At 38.5% G+C, this 23040-nt stretch overlaps 1 protein-coding gene and 2 non-coding genes across 3 annotated transcripts in view; 1 reads left to right on the plus strand and 2 right to left on the minus strand.

Annotated features, from left to right (window-relative positions):
• Positions 1-19985, minus strand: part of ikbkb (inhibitor of nuclear factor kappa B kinase subunit beta) — a 21650-nt gene extending 1665 nt beyond the window's left edge. The window contains exons 1-21 of the mRNA XM_077520698.1: positions 19841-19985; positions 18634-18771; positions 17090-17184; positions 13749-13869; positions 12356-12425; positions 10928-11016; positions 8951-9040; positions 8755-8879; positions 8013-8120; positions 7331-7460; positions 6844-7038; positions 6642-6756; positions 5294-5417; positions 5071-5222; positions 4926-4987; positions 4745-4845; positions 4279-4328; positions 4086-4185; positions 1470-1617; positions 1280-1377; positions 46-139 (exon numbers count right to left, since the gene is read on the minus strand). Of these exons, the coding sequence (XP_077376824.1) occupies positions 46-139; positions 1280-1377; positions 1470-1617; positions 4086-4185; positions 4279-4328; positions 4745-4845; positions 4926-4987; positions 5071-5222; positions 5294-5417; positions 6642-6756; positions 6844-7038; positions 7331-7460; positions 8013-8120; positions 8755-8879; positions 8951-9040; positions 10928-11016; positions 12356-12425; positions 13749-13869; positions 17090-17184; positions 18634-18738 (2172 nt within the window). The 5' untranslated portion in view covers positions 18739-18771; positions 19841-19985. The remainder of the gene's footprint in view (positions 1-45; positions 140-1279; positions 1378-1469; positions 1618-4085; positions 4186-4278; positions 4329-4744; positions 4846-4925; positions 4988-5070; positions 5223-5293; positions 5418-6641; positions 6757-6843; positions 7039-7330; positions 7461-8012; positions 8121-8754; positions 8880-8950; positions 9041-10927; positions 11017-12355; positions 12426-13748; positions 13870-17089; positions 17185-18633; positions 18772-19840) is intronic.
• trnas-aga (transfer RNA serine (anticodon AGA)) lies at positions 433-514 on the plus strand. The gene has a single exon. It is a non-coding gene; the product is annotated as a tRNA-Ser (tRNA).
• Positions 3180-3261, minus strand: trnas-aga (transfer RNA serine (anticodon AGA)). Its single transcript has one exon. It is a non-coding gene; the product is annotated as a tRNA-Ser (tRNA).
• Positions 19986-23040: the final 3055 nt, after the last annotated feature.

The following is a 23040-nucleotide window of genomic DNA, read 5'->3' on the forward strand; positions in this document are numbered from 1 at the left end:
TTGTTTCATTTGGGGGAAAAGACGGCATGAAAACGAGCCCCCTACCTCCATGTTGCTCTCGGACTCTTGCATGGTATCATGCAGCAAACGCTGCAGTCGGCTTTCAAAGGTCCTGCTCTCCTCCACCAGAGACTCATCCCTGGCCAGACGTAAAAAGCAAATATTGGCTGTTGAACAGAAACTCCCAGTGATGAGAACATTTCTAATAATTACCCAATCAGGATTTTAGGTTGCAGGAAAACTGTCTCGTGGCAACATGCAAGTCGGGAAAAAACCCCTCCTAACTTCACATTTTAGAACACTAAAAGGTGGTCAAACATTTTCTAAGACTTATATTAGTTATGCATTCAAATAAGAATCTCCCAAAAAAAAAAAAAAATCCACCAGTTTTTTGTTCATGTTCCAGTGCAGCCCTCTGATCAACGTGTGTGTGTTGTCGTGGCCGAGTGGTTAAGGCGATGGACTAGAAATCCATTGGGGTCTCCCCGCGCAGGTTCGAGTCCTGCCGACAACGTGACATTTTGGAGCACAACCTCCAGGAGGTTCCCAAATTTTCCGCTGCTGTTCTAAAAATAGACTTTATGGTCATGCCGTTGTCAGATTTTTATATCAATTCTACACTTTTTCTGCTCCAGGACCCAAATTAATTTCTAGTCCATTCATTCAATTCATCCGCAACAACACAGCTGATATTTTCTCAGGACAGTAAACTAGGTGGGGAGTTGGCCTGCAGCCAAAGGGTTCTATTTTTGTCCAAAGTGAGCCATTTGGAACTGCGATCCTCTGGGCCCCAGTATTTCAAAACATTTCATCTTCATCAGATTTGTCTCAAAAGATTAACATTGAGTATTTCAAAGTTTCTTCTTAAAGTGCACAACATGATGACTGACAAAAACAATAACACTATTTGGAAGAAACCACAACTGTAATAAAAATTCTCCCTCTTGTGTACTTTTTTTTTTTTTTTTTTTTTTACTTGACTTGACTGTTACCAATTTGATCATTGTTTTCTAAAATAAAACAGATGTTTGCAAACTTCTTATTTTGATTAAACAGAAGATTATCTTAGTCTTCTTTCATGAATGACTGCAGAAATAACTGAACAATTACTGTTGATATGCTGAAATCAGAGGATTTGGACAATTTTACGGAAAAAAAAACAACAAAAAAGAAGCATGTAATGACGTGAGGCACCCTGTATGTTTTGATTGATTAAGATTGTATACCAAGGTTAAAACTTAACTTACTCAAGACTTGCACGTTATATGACAGTACTCACAACTGCTGCAAACTGTGCCGCGGCGTCATCAGAGCTGGCACAGAAGACGACGTACGAGATCCATCAGGACTCCCACTTACCGGGCTTCGAACCTTACTCTACAAGAAGTCATCAAAAACATGAGTCAGTCCATTTAGAAAGTCACCTGCATGCATGTTCCGAATGACTCGATGTGCGAGTGTTTCCTCACACAGGCGACTTTGAGGAGGTTCCACAGCTCCCTTTGGCGTTTCTCTTGCAGACCCATCAGGACTTGCTCACTCTGAGCCATCTCCTGTACCACGCCTTCCACCTTCGGCAGCAGCTCCATGACGCGCTGACGACAAACGCCCGTCTTGCTACGAGAACAAAATGACCGATGAGCAGTTTTTCTGACAACAGATCTCAGGATGACCACTGTTTTTTTCATATAAAGAACAATTAAAGGTTTTAAATTAATATTTTTGGGAAAGTGTGGGCTAGAATGAGGAGACAGGTGAGTATTTGTGAGAAATGGTATGCTATCATGGATACATTATTTTCTTTGTGTGGTGAAAACGGCCTGAGAAAATGCCACGTGATTTTGCTCCATGGCTCAAGAAAAGGTCAAGGCCAGTGCAAGATACAATATTGTCCCAATAAAATGTCACCCGGATGACACTAAATGTGTTGTTAAGTGGTTAAGGCGACGGACTTGAAATCCATTGGGGTCTCCCTGCGTAGGTTCGAATCCTGCCAACAACGTATTTGTTTTAGAGGAGAAGCTTCACATCAGACTTGACGTGTTTTAACACAGCTACGGTCATAGCTTTGTAAATATATAATCTGGGAGAGAAACAAAAAGTAGCACATTGAAAATGAGTGTACGACGATGCTTACTACATTTTCATAGCCTACAATGAATTGCGAGCAGGAAAAAAAAAATGGTGCAATTGATGGTCACGTGAAATGCAATGAGGGGCAAGTAATTAGCTGGCTTTCCGAATTGCCAAACAGAATGAGAGATTTATCATATTTGCTACTATATCCTCCTGATACCAGGAAAAGAAATATTGTCCAATCATGTTTATTTTGATATTCCCCAATATTTGTGAAGTAACTGGAATACTGCAAAAGAAATTTTTGAAGAAAAAAAAACGTTTTTATTTTTAAGCTATGATGTGTCCACTACAGAGGACATTTTTTAAAACTTAAATGCTAGGCTCAAATACAGTTAAAATAATTCAAACAATACTTTAATGTGTTCTTAAGAGTCAGAACACATGCTAACAACATTTAAAGCCTAAATTTGTTCAATAAAAAGTGTTATACACTTACTTTTCCTCTTCCCTAAAAAAGTACTTGCACTGAGGGAAGCCATATTCTTTTATGATGCGATCAAAGGCAGCAAAGCCCCACCCCTACACATTTGGTATCATTGGAAAGCTCTGAATGTCCTCTATAGAGCAAAAAAGGAGTTCATTCAATCTTATGCACTGGGTGGGAGATATTCAGGTTTAAAAATGTCCACTACAGAGGACAAATTTGAATTGCTGGTAGTCAGGAGGTTACGTATATATAGTGACTGAGGTGTTAAGAGGATATGGTTGGAGACTCAAATGCTGTGTTGTGGCCATGACAACACAGCCTGCCATTTTCTCAGGGCAGTGTAGTGGATTGGGCTTATCTACAGGTCAAATGTCACATTCTTGTTTGATAATTCACTGGTCAACATGTGCTAAGAAAAAAAACAAGAAAATAGTCGTCACTGTCTGTTGGACTTGAACCTCCGTGAGGAAACCCTGACATATTTCCTCAGTTCTGCACTGCTGTTCTCACATCAGATTATTTTTTAACAAAACTATGTATGGTCCAGATGATTGTCAAAAATGAGCATGTTTTCAAAAAGGAACTCTATTAAAAAAAAAAGAAAAAAAAAAGTCGTTGTCGGCAGGACTCGAACCTGCGCGGGGAGACCCCAATGGATTTCTAATCCATCGCCTTAACCACTCGGCCACGACAACACACACAACAGACAGCTGGAATCATATCAGTACGGTATACTAGACTAGGTGAGCATTTGCTAATTCACTGGTCAACAAAAATTTTGGTGCTCACAAACCTTTTGGAACTTGAACCTGGCACAACACAACATGACATTTTCTCAGGAAAGGATCCCGGATTGGGCAAAGCTTGTTTGACAATACCGGCCAATAAAACTTTTTGTTTTCAAAAGAACGACTGTTAGGACTTGGTTAGGAATCAACATTTCTACTGTGCGTTGCAAAGTGGAAATTGCGACACTGTTTTTCTGCATTAACTTAGTTTTAAGATTAGTGTTAATAATACACTAGTTATGACGCTGGTAAAATTAAAACTTTGATGAGGCTGTATATCTTTTCAGGCATTACAGTATTCTTTCATTTTTGATGCAATAACATGAAAGCTAAAATTCTGATAATTAGACAACAATATTAGTAAACAAAGGCAAAAAAAGGTGACTTCAAATCACAAACAGTACTTTTAGTAATGATCAAAGTACTTTTCAGAAACTGTTAAAGGTCATGAATTGTCAAAAATACCAATGTCATTTTCTGATTTAGCAGTCTAGCAACCACCAAAATCTTTGGCTCCTAAAAAAAAAAAAAAAAAAAAAAAATCTTTCCTAAGTCCTCCTAACTGGTTCCCATAGTTTTTAATCACATTATTGGTGGGACTGTAAAGATTCCTAACAAATTCCTATTCAATAAAGGATGTGACTATAAATTACAGTACTCACTGTGATCCGCTTACATTTTTATTTTTTTCAAATAGACTAGCAACTGTGGATCTACAGGTACGCCAGTACCTGAGGTGTGCGTAGAAGTCTCGTAGCTTCCTCTCGTAGAACTGCACCGCTTGAAGCACCAGACGCAGGATGTCCTGACCATCCCCAGGACAACGCTGCTCTGGGCACCAGACAGAAACCAGCAAAATTTTATTTTCATGAATTAAAAAAAAAAAAATACTCAAAAGGAAAAAGATACGAGAAGAATCCAAACCTTTGGGTTTCTCTCTCAGCTTGCGCAGCATTTCCATGGCTTTCCCTTCACTAAAAGGGAAACAGGTCAAGTAGGACTGTGCAATTAATTGAAATTCAATTACAATTTAAATTGCAAAATCAGCATAATTGTAAAAAAAAAAAAAAAAAAAAAAAAAAAAAAAGATTATTAATACTAATCTTGAGTCTTTTAAATACATACATTTGCATTTTTTTTTTAAAAGTAACTAATTTAATAAATTTTGTTTTGTCCAAAATGAACTTGCATGAATATAGTGTTTCAAAGAATTTTAATTGTCTTAATATTTTTACATTCAAACATTTTCTTGGTTTGTACCAAAAAAATAAATGATCATCCTAATTATGATTTCAATTATTACCAAAATAATTGTGATTCATATTTTCTTCATAATCGAGCAGCCCTAAAGTCAAGTTAACAATGTAGTGATTGTTCAGCTGTGACTCACAGGGTGTCCAGAGCTTCTCCGCTCCTCCACGGCTGACGTTGAACGTCCAGAATGTCTTGTTGCAGGTGCATCATCTCCTCCTCGAGTTCACTCACTTTGGGCTGTTACACGTCCCAACAACACGGGTCATTTTGAGAGCGAGTACACGTACACATGCACGCACCCAAAGACACTCCTGTACCTGACCACAGCTGCCGGCAGTCTGCTCCATTTCTCTCCACACTCCCAGCAGTTTGTCTGATGCTAGAGAATGAAATTGATTTCACATTTACGTTTCTAATGAATCTCGTAAAACATTGTCGAGTGATACAGAGTCAATGCAGTACCGATCCCAGTGGCGGTCTGCTCCTGGTATTTATCCATGTCTACGTGAAGGCTGGTGGTGAAGAAGTCCAGTTTGGCCATGAGTCTCTGGTGCATGGACACCATCTCGTTCTTCTGCTTGGACAGGGATGAGTTGTGTCTCAGCAAGCTCATGCTGGAAGGAAAATATTGGGACTTTTAAATAGAGTTCATAAATGTGTCTGTTTGTGTGCGTGTCTCTCCTACATAGCTGCTTTCTGTCCCTGCTGAAGTCTCTGCCAGTCCTCCTTCAAGGAGCGGATGGTGTGCCACGCCTGGCCACAAGTCCTCCTCAGAGGGCTATAAGGCAAAACGTGCTTTGGGTCTTTTTCTAGTCAAAAAGAAGACATATTATGATTATTTTAAAAAGCTGGTTTGCGTTATTATATCTTATATATATTACACGAAAAAAAAACAGTTAGATGAAGAAATTGGGATACGTCAAAAGCATTTTGCTAATAAGTTCATTTAGATAATAAAATGTATATTTATTCTATAATAAATACCTTGAGTGATGCTTGTTAGATTAAAAAATGAAAAATAAAAATCAATGACAGTGATTCTCAGTGTGGTGTACAACATACAACTACTGGTGCGTGGGGTCCCCCTAGTGGTCAGTGAAAAATAGTGGTAAGTGAAAAATAAATATACGTCGGATGACTGGTTAGCACGTCCGCCTCCCAGGACTGAGGACTCAGGTTCGAGTCCAGGCCTTCCTGGGTGGAGTTTGCATGTTCTCCCCATGCCTGTGTGGGTCTTCTCCGGGTACTCCGGTCTCCTCCCACATTCCAAAGACAAGCATGGCAGGTTAATTGGGTGCTCTGAATTGTCCCTATGTGTGCTTGTGCGAGTGGATGGTTGTTCATCTGTGTGCCCTGCGACTGGCTGACAACCATTCAGGGTGTACCCCGCCTTCTGCCCATAGCCAGCTGAGATAGGCTCCAACACCCCCTGTGACCCTTGTGACACAAGCGGTTCAGAAAATGGATGGATGGATGGATAAACCGGATTGTATGTTCATTCAAATTTAACTTTTATGTACAAAACATTTGCATTAGTTTTTTAGAAATGTTTGTTTTTAAAGAGAAGTTAACCCAAAATAAAAATTCTTGACAATATGTTCTATGCAGCCCCACAAGTCTAAATTTGGTATTCTGGTTAATATTGGGTTCGTGGAATATGAGTTACGCAGCAAAATCCAGCAGTTTTTATCAATATCAGAAGGCGGCCATTTTGTCACTTGCTGTTGAGTGAAAATGACATCACAGTTGCTCAGGTCTCAGGTAACAACCAATCACAGCGCAGCTTTAGAAAACAGGTGAGCTGTGATTGGTCGTTGCCTGAGCCCTGAGCAACTATGATGTCATCTTCAGTCAACAGCAAGTGAGTCCCCTGAGATGGATAAAAATGGCTGGATTTTGCTGCATAACTCATATTCCTCAAATGTAACAACAATCAGAATGTCATGTTTAGACTACTGAGGCCACTATTGTATACAAACAACAAAATAATATTTAATTCCAAAATGCGGAAGAGAAAGACTTTGAGAACTCACGGACAAAACAGATGTTTTCAGGGAGGGCGCGAGGAGTCAACGGTGGCTCATAACTACAAGATGAGCGATCAAACAGGAAAACGAGCGGGAAGTCTGTCCGCCGGCCATCTATTTCCTGTATATGAGAGATCATGCATCATCACACAGTGCCACTGACAATTATATCATGAAAACGTGATGTGATATGAGATGTTCTCATTACGGTATAATCAATGGCGCACTGCGTGGCCAGTCCATGAGGCTCCAAGGCTAGACCGGCCTCCAGCAGTAACTCCTGCTGGGCTGCAGGGATGCTTGTTTCTTCTTCGATTCTCTTCTGCAGCTCGGCCACCGTCTCCTCGTCGGTGACTGCGTACCTCAGGATCTTGGCAGTGGTCATGTTCAAAACCTGAACCATCTGAGAGGAATAGAAGAACATAAATGGAACTGAAACGAGTGAGTGTACCACTCTGATAATGGTTCTAATACTTTAGCTCTCCAAACAACACCATTATGAATGGGATGAAGTTTGTTTTTTGTTTTTTTTGCCTAAAAAAATATATTCAGTCACTGGAGAATACTTCAAATCACAGTTGAAGAATGTGCACCAGTACCAAAACCAATAAAAATATATCCTCCTTTGCAAACCTAAAAAAAATAAATAAAAATAAAAATAAAAATAAAAAACACTGAATGTAATTGAATCTCACTTTGAGCTGCAGAATAAGTTCCAGCTGGGAGAAGCAGTCGCTGGGCGTGGCGTCCGGCTCTTTGCCCCTTTCTTGCGGAGACCACTTGAGCATCAGTCGCAGCCACCTCTCCAGCTTCTCCGATAAAAGACTGTCACATACATGCCACATGAAAAGTGAGACAGACACATTTAATACAGGAGTCACCAACCTTTTAGAAACTGAAAGCTAGCTACTACTTGGGGACTGACTAATGTAATAGGCTAGCAGTTTGATACACACGCCGAGAAAAGAAATGTTATTTGTCGGTAAAACATCTCTATGTTGTTGTTGTTTTTGTTGCACCTGTTATTTGCACAAGATGCAAGTCTTGTGACCACTGCTCAAGTGTTGTATGTCTTAAAGTGGAAGTCAACCTTAAACATTTCTTGACAATAATATGTTATATGTAACCTCACAAGTCTAAACTTGACATTCTGATTAATATTACATTTGTGGAATATGAGTTATGAAGCAAATCCAGCCGTTTTTATCCATCTCAGCGGGCAGCCATTTTGCCACTTGCTGTCGACTGAAGATGACATCACAGTTACTCGGGCTCATGCCACGACCAATCACAGCTCACCTGTTTTCTGAAGCTGAGCTACGATTGGTTGTTACCTGAGACCTCAACAACATTGACATCATCTTCAGGTCACATCACCTGTTGAGGTTGTTGGGCTGAGGAAGCTGTTTGGAGAAGCGGACCACCCCGGAGAGGTCCTCATAGACGACAATGTCGCTGTCTTGTTTCAGTCGCAGTTTATTGTGCCTACAAATGACAGAAGAAAAGCCTTCATGTACTGGCATGTCTGGCTTTTTTGTTATTTACAGTTCGAATTGGCATTAAATATTCTGTTTTTTACGAAGATAATATTGTTATGTGCTTTTTGGTAAGGCAGGGTTGAAATATTACAAGAACTTATTAGCACTGCTAACTACAACCACAATAATAAACAGATTTAATAAATTATTGTCTGTCAGTGTCACTCTAAACTGATATGCAACTAATATTGTGAGGGCATATTAATAATCTAAGGTAGAATAAAGTACAAAGAAACTATGCAGGACCGGAACTGTAAGTTTGAAAGAATGGGGTGGGTATTTTTCCTTTTTGCAAGTCAAACATGCCCTCAGGGTTTATATCTTTCATTTGGCAAAACAGTGAAGGACAAGCGGCATTGATGTTGGCACAACACACATATCCTGCAATTCTTCATGTTGGAGACTTTGGTGTATTTATGTGTTCCTAGTATGTTCAAATTCAGTCACGTAACAGGGGCAAAGGTTGAGCAGACTCCGGAAAAATGGTCTCATCATGACACGATAAGCCTCAACTGACTTCAAGGTGAAGAAAAATAAGAGAAGCTCCTCAGTCAAAAAAAAAAAAAATGATTAGATGCTACCAGAGAACAGGTTGCCAGGTTGGCAAAAAAGGCCGAAATCCCGTGATGCATTCGAACACCAATGTCCCGAAACTCCAGTAATCCACAGCGACTGTATACTTCTTCCTCTCGATCAGCTCAGGAGCCTAAAAGATGAGAATCGTGAAGGTCATCTGGAGAAGACCATGACGCCACACATACAATGCGTCCAACTGACCAAGTACTGCAGTGTTCCCACAAAGGAGGTGCAAAGGCTGCTCTGGTCCAGCTCCTTAGCATAGCCGAGGTCGATGATCTTGTGGATCAACTTAAACAAGTGGGGGAAAAATTCTGTTAAACTTGTATAACTAATGCAATGATGTGTATATGAATACAGTGTCAGGTTTGGTTGTGCTACTTTTTAAATAGTTTTGTTTTGGTTGCCTCTTCCTGTCATGTCTGTTCTCCTTCCTGTCTCTTTCCCATGTGTTTCACCTGTGTTCAATTGTCCTCATTTCCCTTTTAATATCCTGGCTTGTCTCATGCAGATTCCTCATGGCTGAACATTAATTTAGACTTTGCCTGGCCCATCTTGAAATTATTTGCCCTATCAAGGCTGCCTTCTTGTGATTGAATATAAGACATTTGGAGTTGTGAAATGTATGACAATGAAGATTCTAATCTCATTTGTTCATTTGTTCTAGGGGTTGATTGTGTAACATGCAAACAATTTACACAAGTAAAAAGTAAATTATAAGTGAAGGATGCAACGCTACTGGATTTAAAAAACAAAACAAAAAAAAACTCCCATACTACAACATCAGTACCACTTCACGAACCTCACATCTAACTTCAGACCAGGTGAAGTCGGAATCTTGTTAGCTGTGTGAAGAGATTTTAATGGAAGCAGAGATGACAACACTTGTGTTGATGATATGTGCGGCAAAACATGCAGTTGGATGTTGAACTGTCTAGGGATGGGTGAGTACCGATACCCAGTATCAGTATCAGGCCGATATCAGGCCTTATTTCAAGGTATTAGTACTCGCAAATAAGGCCGATACCAGTATCAGCCGCCCTCGTGGCCGTTTTATGATCAGGAACTAGAAATTACAAATGGGAAGAATAAAGTTAATTAATGTTACTCTAAAAAAAATAATTAGATTTGAGTGAAATGTATACTATGTTCAAGAAATGTTTGTATTTTGTGTTTCTGAATAATATTGGATGTTCAAGAAATGTCTGTATTTTGTGTTTCGGAATAATATTAGATTAAAAAAAACAAAAAAAAAAACCTTCACGTTTACTAGCATTATCAAGTATCCAGTATCAGTAATTGGTACTGGTGAATACTTAATATGGTAGTATTGGTGAAGTCTCTAATAATTAACATTTTGGCATGGTCAATAGTCTTGAGAGTGCAAAAATATGTCATGAGTACAGTAACTACTTTACATAGCAAATTAATCAAATATGCAGAGGTATAATACAGAGAACCATATTTGGTCAATTGAACTTAAACTAATATGGACATGTAGGCTACCAATTTGAATAGCCCCAAATTTTTACCCCATTAAGTATTTTACAGTGCACACACAAAAAAGGCAGACAGGGAGATCGGCTGATGTACAACATTAGGATTTTCTTTTCCATGAAAATTCAGCTCAAATTCTGTGTTGGAAAACCATAAACCGTTTACGTTTACAGGACCTAAGCTAGCTTTCAAAACATTTGCCTCACTCTTCTTTTGTTTGAAAACCTTTTCACATAAATAGCCTGTCAAGTAGCCTGTCAAGCACATGTTAAAGCAACAGGTGGTGCTCAAACTACTAATGCTATGCAATTTCAAAAGTGGAATTAGATCTGTGGCAAATCTGTGTGGAAAAGTGACATTAAAAAAAAGATTAGAGATGAAATTGTCTCGTTATTATTATTTAACGTAATAAGTACTCTAAAATGTCTCTTTATGTTTGATCTGTTAGATAACACTCAGATGGAAGATGGACCATTACGTAACCTTATAAAAAAAGAGGTCCAGACCTTACAAGTGGAAGGATAAATTGTAGGATTTGGTTTTCCGTCATAAAGTCATACTAAGGCTTGTAGTGGAAAGCTTGTCGAAACAAAAGGCCACAAATACCAAAAGTCCCAAATCTAACACTGTCCTTGTGGTTGGTGCGTATTTGTCATGGGTCAGGAGGGCATTTGAACTGACCCGCTTCTCTCCCTGCTGCAGCACAATGTTTTCAGGTTTCAAATCTCGATGGATGATCCGCTTCTTATGGAGGTAGGTCAGAGCGGAGGCTAAGAGGAAGAAAAAGAAAAACAAAATGGGACCAATTTAGCAAGATTCACCGCCAAATGCAACTTTCATGTTAGGAACCTCCAGAGAAACAAGTTCCTAAGAACTGGACTCATATTTTGATCAGCCTAAGGCCTGTTTTGGGTTACAGAAAATTGGCTCCAGGATTAAGAGTTTCCAACCCTCTGTTTTGCCACGTTTGCGTGCAAGGAAAACCAATATATTTTTTTTAAATTTACTTTTCTCATTTTCATGACATTACAATATGTGCCCAAACTCAGAAAATAAGGTCAGCTGCGATGCTCACAATGCGAGCCCGAGGGCATGTTGATGTCAATTTCAGCAGACAGCAGACTGTGTTTAGATTTGTGGGGCCACATATTTCGCAAAAAAACGTTTTTACTCGAGTTTCTTTTAAAAGCCTATAAAGCCTGAACCATGAAATATCTGGGAGAAAATTCAGATTATTTGTAAATAGCCTATTTATTCAACCTTTTGAAACAATCAAACATTTATTTATTTATTTATTTATTTATTTATTTTTAAATCAACTTCCACATACGACTTTTGATTTGTGTCATATTTGATACATCCGGTCGCAATCCTTTTCATTTATACATTTATAAATCTCAAAAATATAATAATAAACAGACATTTCAAACATATTAGTATTTCCAAAAATCAAAAGAACATTTCCCACTATGAATAAGTATAGGTGTCTCTCCTTTCTCAATTGGGGCAATCTTGCAAGGTTGCTGGAAAAGCCATCAGCTGGGTGATACTGACCTCTAATGGATTATCCGTGCAATGCATGTGTCAGATCATATACGTCGGGGTTTTAATAGGAAAAAAAATATTATACTCATGAAATAGAGGGCTCAAATTGACTTGTATTTAATATGATACATTTGGCTTCAGATGGTAAAACATGATGCTGAAGTTGAAAGTGTCATTGTCAGGAAACACCCACCAATGCGTAACAGGACAACATACTCATTTTATTAGTGTGTGTGCGTGTTACGAGATAAATGAGCAACACCATATGTGCCTTTCAAAAGTGTATGTATCGAGAGAGCAGCGCCACATGTTGCACTGAGTGCTCGGACATTGCGAAAGCGAGTGACGTCATCCGATGGCTAACGTATGCTACTGCGTGTGTGTGAGCCGTCGCCATGGTGAGTGACTAAACGCTGCGGTCTCGGCTAAGCGGTGACATCACAATACAGGCTCAATGACCCCAGTTTCTCAAAGGGAAGCCAATCATCCTGCCAGTTCACTGGGATGCAAATTAGTTAAAAAAATAGTTTACACTCTGACCAAAGTCACATTGGTGATACTCACAAATGTCGCACAACAGAATCAGAACGGAGCCCTCGCGCATTCCGCAGCAGTTCTCCAAGTTGTTCAGATACTGCGGAGGGAAGAGACACAAGAGTAATGACCATGTCATATGAATCTGTCCTCCTCGTGATTTAGAGCATGTCCTCATTTCATCGCCATTAGAGAATTTTCCATCCATTAAGTACATTGCGTTCATGCACAGGCTCAGATTCTTGCACACAAACCCAATGATGGACTGAAAGCTGTTGATTCTGGTTTTGTGTCGAGAGAGAACAAAATGGTAAATCAGCAAAGGATTTATTTGACGTTTATTAACGATAAGCGCCAATCACTCCACTGCTGGAAACCCGACAAAATGATGAGACTCAACCGCCATCTGCCGACAACTTGCTTTTGCTTTCACTGGCTTTGTGGCTCATGATGGTTGGTTTTTATTTTGCTTTGTCTGGTTTTAATATTCTGGATGACTTCAGAGTGCACACTCATTGGTTTCAGATTTAAAAAAAATAATAATAATAATAAAAAATGCTCAAAATTCGCTGACACAAATGAACTCCAAAACTCAAATAACTTCTCGAGGGGAAAAGTGGTGCACATTGAGACGAAGTGCTGCATATCATTGACGAGTTAATATCACGAGTTAATATCACCATAAGGTGCTTTTAGAGTTTTTCCATTCAACTTCATAATCATTGCATTAACTATATGTTCTGCCATTTAAATCCGTATTGGTCCAGCTCCCCATACTTTTAATAAATTAACTGCAAGCAGAATATTTGTGAGCTTGCTGACATGGTGGACAATGACAGGGTGGACATTTTCGACTAATGCTAACATTTAATGAGCACATTCAACATGATTCAGTGGCCAAGCTGACTGTGTATTGTTTTACAAATGTATTTCATAATTCTGAAAGGTTTTCATATAAACTGATATTTCATTATAACAGAGTGGACAATGGACATGGTAAGCTCGACAACATCCACATACCCCCGTAATGAGAAATATGACGTTCAAATATTTCAAGTTCAAGTTCAAATATTTATTGTGCAACAAATGTTTTGGCCTCCATTGAAAAGAGACAAATTTGTGTCATAAAGTCACTGAAAGCAACAGAAGTTTTCATAAACGGGCAGTTTCTCCATAATGACAGGGTGGACAGAAATTTCTGGGACACATGCAAAATATTCAATATGTTGATGATATAAATAGTCTGTCCAAATGACTGTTTTTGTTGATAATAAAATGATTTGATTTAGACTCATTTAATCACTTATTACACACACTTAAGCAGTGTTGTGTGTGGAACATGCCAAATCACATATGGGGAAAAAATGCATAAAATTAAGATATCTTATTTTTTTATTTTATTTTTTTATTTATTTATATTTACCTTTCTCAGATCCCCTCCTTGGCAGTATTCCATGGCCAGCAGCGGCAAGTCGTTGGTAGCCACAAGTTTTTGCATCCCTTCAGGAACTTCCCTCGCTGCGACCACGTTGGCATGATCCAACCTGTGTTAAGAAAAAAGTCATACATTTTTTAAAAATCTTAAATTGTTTGGTAAAGGACAAAAAGTTGTATAGTATGGACACAGCGCATACCAAAGTGCTGTACAGAAGTTCTAATTTAGCGATTCATCTCTATTTACCACAACAAGTAATCACAAGAAACATTTCATATTGGACATGCTTCCCCCCAGGCCTCTTTATTATCATATTAGCGATACGCAACAAATCCGTTGTGAGTAATGACTTGGCAACAATGGCAAGGAAAACGCCCTTTTAACAGGAAGAAACCTTGAGCAGCACCAGACTTGGGTGAGGCTGCCCTCTGCCTCAAACAATACTGAAGCCAAAAAGATGGCTGATGAGTGTGGTGTCCCTGCAAAGAGATCACTGACTCACAGCGAAGAAAAAAAACAAAAAAATCACAGCTGCCTCAATCATTTTTCATTGGATAGTAGGGGTTGCACAAACTAGTTGATAAGTTCACGTCACGTTAGGATGGTGAATGTTGATTTAACAATCAAGATGTTCACGCCAAGTGTTGGCAGGTGGGCCGGGAGGGTCATTGTGGCCTTTCGGTTGTGAATAAAAGCTTGCGATGTGGAATATACCTGGCTGTCTGTTTGAGCTCCTGGATACACGATATGACACACACTATCAAAGTGGAATCCAGGAATGGGTCCGCCATTATTTGCAAACATCAGAAATTATTTATATTATTGAATAACAATAAGGTTGTTACGTGACTGTAGATCAATAATCAGTGATAGTTTGAAGAATATTGCTTGAAATTAGGTTAAAAAAAAAAGTGCTGTCAAGGAATTAAGCTCGCCAGAGAAGAGTGAGGAAAAAGCCAAACACTGAAACTCACAACATTCCAGGAGAATTCTGTATTTTTTAATACAAAACAAACTCATAACGATACAATTTTGTATCATCTTGCAGTTGCCAGGTAATATGTATATTGATATAGCGGGAAAAAATAGAAAATTGCACCCAGTATATATTTCAATGTTGATGAAGTTATAACATTTTTCTTGTCGCCTCAATGATACTTAAAGGACTGTGAATAGTTTCATCTGAGCTGCCCTTAATTGGAACCTGAGTGCATTAAAAAAAAAAAAAAAAAAAAAAAAAAAAAAACTATTGGTGAATGGCCAGTGAGATATTCTGTGTTTGTCTAGAGGACATTTTCCTAAGTTTCAAGTAGGTTTTTTCCTTCTTTACATTTAATTCCTGTCACAAAAAAAGACTAGTTTTCAACAGCAGTCCATCCTTTAGGTACCAGTCTGCTCTAGTTGCCACATCAGGAGATACATAATGAAGAAACTATTTTTGGTATCCTTAACAACTTTAGACAATACTAAGCCTGACGCAAAGTAAAAAAAACAAAAAACACAACAACAAACTCTAGTTGATATTCTACAGCTCACAGCAGTGTGGAACATGTAATCAGTGCGAGACAGTGGCATTAGCAGGAGACGCTGCAATAATAAGGCAAAGGCAAACATGCTCATTTGTCAAATGACTGAACAGTTTTAAGAAACCTAAGTGTTTCAAAGATAAAGACAGGATGCTTTCTCAAGAGAAAACGATATGACCTCATGTGGAAAATATATTCTATTTAAAAACACATTCAAGTGTAGGAAGATGCTCTGAATTAGCAAGCACTAACAAGCCTTCTAAACACAGAGTATGTCAGAACCTAAGAAGATCTTCACCCAAAACACCATTAAGGTCATTTTTTACAGTGTGTTTTTTGTGGTGCGATTATATAATAGCCTGCCCTGGCAATGTTTGTCACAGCGTGGGTGCACGAGTCAAGGTCTGTGGTTGTCTGAGAACAACACACTTGTTAAATTGAAATGTTTTCATGGACACAGTTCAATTGACACTCCGACACACACGTCTGACATCTTGTTAAAAAAAAAAAAAAAAGACACACCCACAAAACAACAACGCAAGAGGACATGACGACACCAAAAGTGGAGCACAATGAGGAGGTGGCACTTTACTGCATCAGAAATAGCCACCTAAGGTCCGCAAATAACCCCACGCCTCCGCACAAACCTCTTATTATTAAATACCTCGTGCCATTCTAACTATTTCGGGATAGAGGTTTTGTGTTTAGAAAACAGAGATGGTGGTGGAACTCTCAAATGTCAAACACATGTCATGGAATGTGCTGCAGTGAGTGAGTCACAACAAACTTACGTGTTTTATTTTCTCTTTTATTTATTCAAACACAGCTCAAGGCAAAAAAAGCCAAAACACTGAATGGTAAAAATAAAAAGGAAAATCCCTGATTTTGTCACCAGAGTTAAGACAAGTTTGTACAGCTATACTGATATCGACAAGACTAACAACTGAGAACTTTTCAAATAGAGAATATGTTATTTATATATATAATTGTTGGTACCCTTCCATTAAAGGAAGAAAAATCCACAGTTCTGTAAGAATGCCCTTTGGACATATAAAACAAAATTCAGCTCTGTGTTTACAGACACAAATGAACATGGGGGAGGCTCAGTTATGTTGGGGGATCAAGTACAGAGTGTCTTGAATATGTGCATGGTACAATCAGAATTAACACTCATGACTATTAAGAAATTTATTGAGAAATGTGCTGCCCACTGCCAGAAACACTGTCATGAATCCTCCTACTAGATAAAGATTCCAAATACGCACACAAAACCCCTGGAATGATATCGAGCCATTATCCAGGCTGTCCAAGAATTTAACATGGGACAATTCGGAAGGAGTTTTCCAAATCTAAATTATATTGACATGGCGGAGGAGTGAGACAAAATATTGAAATCATCCGCATAAATGCCTTAAAATCATCTAGCTTTAATGGTAGCACATTAGATGGAATAACAAATAGCACCAATGTAGATTAACACTTTTAGAAACAGATAGGCTATTTGATCACAAACAGTGCACTGGCATATATTATTTATTCTCTGCGGAAAAAAGAAAAGAAAAAAAGATTAACATTACTGCAGCTATCTGCGCCACTTACAGTAGCTGTGAAAGTCTTCTTTATTTGTGTCTGCATGCCTGTATTATAACTGCCCCCGAGTGGCCAAGACACGCACACCAGAAAGAGCATCAAATACTTAATCATGGTCAATATTATTTTATTTTCCTAATTATTGTTGCTATTTATTTATTTATTTATTTATTTATTTATTTATTTTGTAAGGACTTTTGCAGAGGAACTGACCTTTTCATGATCTGGATCTCCAGACACCATCTCTCTTTGTTTCGCTCACTAAGCTCCTGGCGGCACTGTTTGATTGCAATCTGTTCTTCTGTATCCTGCAAACACAATGAAAACATGGAATAATTATCAAGGAGAAACTTACAAGACAGTTGCAGCCTATTAAACTCATTTGGATAATATATTATTAATAACAGAAGACAAAGTAGAGATAATTTAGACTTGATTTATTATTTATATATCTGAAGGAAATTGCAATCAGTCAAAGAAGTGATGAGCAACACAAGTGTACATATCTCATTCCCTGTTTCTCATGGCATCATCATGATGAAACCGCTGCCCGTAACATGACCTGCCTCCTAATAATAACCTACAGCATTGTCATCCATACGGGAAGAAAGAAGTTTAATCATCAGCCGCGTCCTCTTCAGGTACTTAATGTTCTGCATCTGCCTGGCATTTTTTTTTTTTTACATCCTCAGACCTCAAGTGTGGTGACATTTCTGTAAGTGACCAGTCCTACCTCTCTCACTGTGATTACATAATACCCAACTGATAACAGATGTATTAATTGGAGGTTAATAGTTACAAAGAAAAATTTGAAATCATCATAATTGAACAGTCATTAAAACATTATTATTCGTCACACATTTCCAGCTAAACAAGCAGCACTGCAGTAGTGAATTTCTTTCCTGTTTTGTAGTGCGTTATTCCTCAATCTGTTTTTAAATATTTACCATACAAATAGTACAAACTGTTTAAAGTAAGAAACTCTCTTATCGTGCAATGTGCTCAACATACAGTATACACACCTGCGAGTGACTAACACAAACGAAGAAGCACAGTCATAAAGCGAGGAAGAGGAAGCTACGTAAAGTGTGTGCGCTCATAAGTCCACACTCTACATCCCATAATGCTTTCATCCTATGACTAGGAGTGATGTCATTGTGCTGATTTTGATCAGATTATAGCCAGTAAAAGAGGTAAGCTTCTTGGATGTCAAGTCAAACTATTTACTGAAAACAAAGCCCATTTCCTTAATACAAATACAAATTTAAAAAAAACCTTTTTTTTAAATTAACTTTGGATGTGAGAAAAAGTTCAAAGTTTCCTTGTAAGCAAGGAACCTGGAGCACCAGGACAATGCCAGGAAACTCCCGCCTGAACACAGATGGTGCTTTCGGAGACAATATACACTAACTGACTGCTCAATGAACACTTTGAATTGCCTTGTCTACAAATAAACTTGCCACACAGCAACAGTGTCAGGTAGACGTAACCTCATAAAGTTCAGTTTTTCTTCAAAAGTGCGCCTTGAAACTTAATTTTAAACCATGGTCTGACATCATCCTCCATTGTAAATCCGCCTTGATGTACGTTGAGCTCAACCAATCAGAAGCTAAACGTAGCTGAACCAATTAGTCACCAGGCCAGCCTGGTTGAAGCCTATTGGACCAATTGTACCTAATGTTGTGGCAGTGCCAATGTATTTGACAGCATCAAAGATGTGCGACTGGAGACGGTGAAGATGCTCTAGCAACGCAAACCTTATTTTGCCATCTGGTGACATTCCCAAAGCCTCCCGTGCCCAGGCGTTCCTTCAGTTCCCAGGGCCCACAGCTCTGTGGCTGATGAAGGGGGACACGGTTCATGGCCTCCACCAGGTCTCCTTCAATTAGCCACGCCTGCAAAGAATTTAAGCATACTGATGCTGTTGGGAAGTGGCATTACAGGTTCATGTGCAATACTGCCATTGGAAATGCTACTGTAACAATGCATACTGTAAGCTGCAAAAGTTACCAAAAAGTATGTAAACATTGGAATTACTTGCATGTAGTTGCATGTCATTACATCTTACTGTACAGCACAAGCCTTGTTCTGCAAAGAGTGTCCGCAGCTTCAGGCAGCTTCAGTGGGATCTCATTTCACACATTTATCCACGTGTTAAATAATAAAAATAAAACTTACTCTAATATGTATATCTTTGGTGCAAAACAACACTGCTCATCGCCTAAATAAAGATGACTTGACGAAGAACACCATATATATAGTTTAGCATAGTGAGCTGATTGGTTAATTCTTCAGTTAGAAGAGGGTGTGCACACTTGTGCAATCACATTTTCTGAGTTGTTTATTTTAAGTTCTTAAACAGATGTTGTGAAATACCATTTGACTTATAGGTTATAGGTCAAATTGATAGTGATTAAAAGTTTTGAAATTATGTTTTTTTTTTTCCCTTCATATCACAAAACCCTGGCAAAACCTGGTGCAGACATTTTATGTGCACTGTAGAGAGAAGAGTAAAGTCAATGACATTCTAACTGTCAAATGCTAATTTCAAATTTGCAATGACAGGTCAGTGCCTCTCAAAATGGACCAGCATTAATAATTAGTAATTTATTCATTACAGTACTGATTACTGAATATCAAGATGTGGCTTTTTAATATAAAACATACATACAAAAGAACCACTTGAAGAGCAGCCCTACCAGAGGAAGTATTAATTTAACAATATGTTTATCATTGTGGCTATTGTTTGCAGCTGTGCACATGTGCACTTAGATCTGTCGAGATTATTTTGTCCTTTTATTCAGCTAAATATGCGAACCGAATGATTACAACCACGTCGATAAATGCTTGTAGCAGTGTTAAAAACGATGTGCGTAAGTTGTTACTGTATTACTGTACAATATCACTAAACTTTTCAAACGACCGCTTCACAAGACAGTCGACGTTTTTTCACACGAAGCCTACCTGTTGTCTGACAGTTGTGCGCCCCGGAGACTTTTAAAAAGAGTAAAAATCCACAGTTTTTATTTTGACTAGCGCTGAAAAATCTCGCTCAAAAGTTTGACTTCCTGATTGGGAGAGTTCCTGTAAACCTGCAGGCTCCGCCCACATGGGGGCAGTCACGTGTACAGTTTTCTGACAAACGTCAATGCTGAAGATGATGTATTTTACAAATATGCTAAGGGGAAAAAATACAGTACAATTAACTGCGGGCAGCATATGGTGCCCATGTGGGTAGTACACCTGCCTTGGGGTTTGAGGTTCTGGGTTTGAATCTCTTTTCTGCTGCATGTGTGAAATTAGCTATATTCCTCCCACATTCTAAAAACATGCACGTTGGGTTGGGTGTCAAACTCATTTTTATCACGGGCAACATCATAAATATGGTTTATGTCAGAGGAGTGTTATAACTGCAAAAACTACGATATATAAATATAGAATTACTTCATCACACAATTTCATTTCAAACAATTATCCCCGCAGTTATTTACTAGCTATTTTATTATCAACAGGCTCACATGCATGCATTTGGTACACAGGCACATCTCAATTTTTGTGCCAGGCCATGTCTAGTTGACTGTGTTTGAGACCGTATTGCACCTCTCGGGCGTTCCGGCCAACACAGCTGCTGCAGCATTTCTGGAAATTTGGTAACAGAAAGTAGACGGGGTGCATCATAATTTTCATGTTGGGGCAAGTTTACTGGGCGTTCCGGCGCATCTCCAATTTGGTGACAAAGAGTAAATGAGATTTTAGACTTGGTAAAACCAGGTCTAACTAGCGGCGCAGGTGGTGTAACGCGATTGTTTTGGATTTGATCAAGATGCGGGCAGACAGATTTGGTTCTTTGTAGACGTGTGGTGGTTATTGTTGTGATCAGTGTTTTTGTGTGTGTGTGTGTGGGGGGGGGGGTGTTTTGTTTTTTTGTTTTTTTATATTTAACCATTTGTTATGCTGTCTTGCCTGTTAGGTTTTTGTTCTCATTGGCCAGGTCCCTTGTGTCTACCAATCAGCTCAACCAGTTACGCCTTGTCCAGCTCTACATTGTTCTCTCTCAGTTTATCCTCTCTTTATTATCCTGCTTTCTGTTTGTCTCTCTGTGTTGTTTCTTTTATTGATGCTGTTCTCATGTTCCCCAGTCTTGTCTCCCTGCTTCCCTGCACTTGGGTACACCTATTACTGCCAATTCCACAAAAACATTCATGTGGGAAATAAGTGCTCTTTTTCAAATGTTAGACAATCTCCAATGTGCACTCGAGTGATGAAGATGAAGAGTAAAGAGCTCCCCAAGGTAAATAACTGAATAGTTCATGAATATATTAAGGTAGACTACATACTTGAGTCAATTAGTGAGTAGTCGTGCCATATGAAAACTTAATGAAACCACAAACATGAAGACAATCCAAAACAACACAACCACCACACACTTTATTGCAACGCGGTGTCTTGGGCTGCAGAGAATGTTAACGCACTGTAATATTTAATGTTAAAAAAAACAACTCCATAAAATAAGCTTGCTATTTGTTTTGGTGCATAAATTCAATCTGTCATTGTATGATCTGTATGCTCGTCACGAATAGGGACTGTAATGTAACACGGATGGCAACAAACTGTCTCCGCCCATCACAGTTGATTTATATGGACATTTTATAGAATTAACAGAAAACAAAGAACATTTATGAATACAGCACCATTTTATGCTAAAATATGTGGGCCAGTGTCTGATTTCCTCAGGAAGGAGGGAACTGTATGAAAAAAAAAAAAGGTTGTGGTTGTAACAAATGATTCCTGGTGTCTAGTGGTTCATCAGACTGGCATAGAGTCAATAAGAACAACAACCTTAGCAAAGCAAAAGCACCAGAGGTCACAGACAGATGGAAAATGAATCAGGGTGGTAATTCTCTCCAAATTATGAACAGGGAACATCAAAGATACTATGTCACAATGCATTTTATACAATATAAGCTACTCCAACATTAGGAGCCCCTGCACAGTCCACTTCAAAATATTCTGCGTAACCATGGTCGGAGGTCTCAGTAAGGTGTTGAGGAAAAATCAGTTACTTTGTGGTTGGCCTACAGAATTAAGGGCAACAATAGAGACCATGACTGAGAGGAGGATGAAGGACAAAAATCAGGGTTTTCCTGGACAAATCTCCTCACCCAGGAGCAGAAATCAAATTTTCCAACAATCTTTTCGACCACTCCAACTTCAAACTGGCCATGTTTTCTTCAGTGGTGGTAGTAGCTGCTTGGTTTATCAAGAGCAGGTCCTGTTTTCTGAAATTTGTCAAGGATAGCATAAATTTTACAATGTGTTGGAGCAGTGGGATGGCCATAAAGTTAATGGAACTGGCACTGAATTGCAGTCAGGGAGAGAAAAACTTTTTCCCAGTCGGCATTTTTGAAAACCTGCCCCAATTTTGGTTGGGGAGCGTAATGTCATGCTTACAAAAACTGTAAAACCTAAGCTGTAATGTATCCATCCATCCATCCATATTCTTGACCGCTTATTCCTCACAAGGGTCGCGGGGGTGCTGGAGCCTATCTCAGCTGGCTTTGGGCAGTAGGCGGGGTACACCCTGAACTGGTTAAGCTGTAATGTATGTGACCAAATTTAAAATATGAAATAAAATTCAAACTCTTTTAATCTTTTTTCAAAGAAAAAATAGAACACGTGTACTATGCATGTATGATATAGGCCTACAATGTTTTTTTTTTTTTTAAATATGACATAAATTAGTTTAAAATATGTATGACATGATAATTTAATGCTAAGTTATCAAAATACCTGATTTAAATGTCCAGCCATAAAAACGAGATGTTCCTATTTTGGCACTGTTGTATGATTAGCTAAACATCCTTGGGTGATTCAAATTTCTAAGTTCAAATAAGTGTAAAAAAAAAAAAATCATAATTTCTCCTAGAAAGTGAATTTTAATTTTTTGAGAAAGCTAAAGAAATCATCATCAAATACAGTAATACTATGTGTGTTGACTGATTGTTTTGAAATTGAAAGGAAATGATGTTGAAACAACTTACTCATATTAAACTAATGATTTTTAAATCTCTGGAGATGAAATAAAGAAATTTTGAAAATGTTTCACGTTCATATGTGATTTGTGACGTCAATATATAAAAAAAAAGAGAGATGAACTAGAGGGG

Source organism: Festucalex cinctus, chromosome 5 (assembly GCF_051991245.1).
Source record: "Festucalex cinctus isolate MCC-2025b chromosome 5, RoL_Fcin_1.0, whole genome shotgun sequence".
Taxonomy (NCBI): Eukaryota; Metazoa; Chordata; class Actinopteri; order Syngnathiformes; family Syngnathidae; genus Festucalex; species Festucalex cinctus.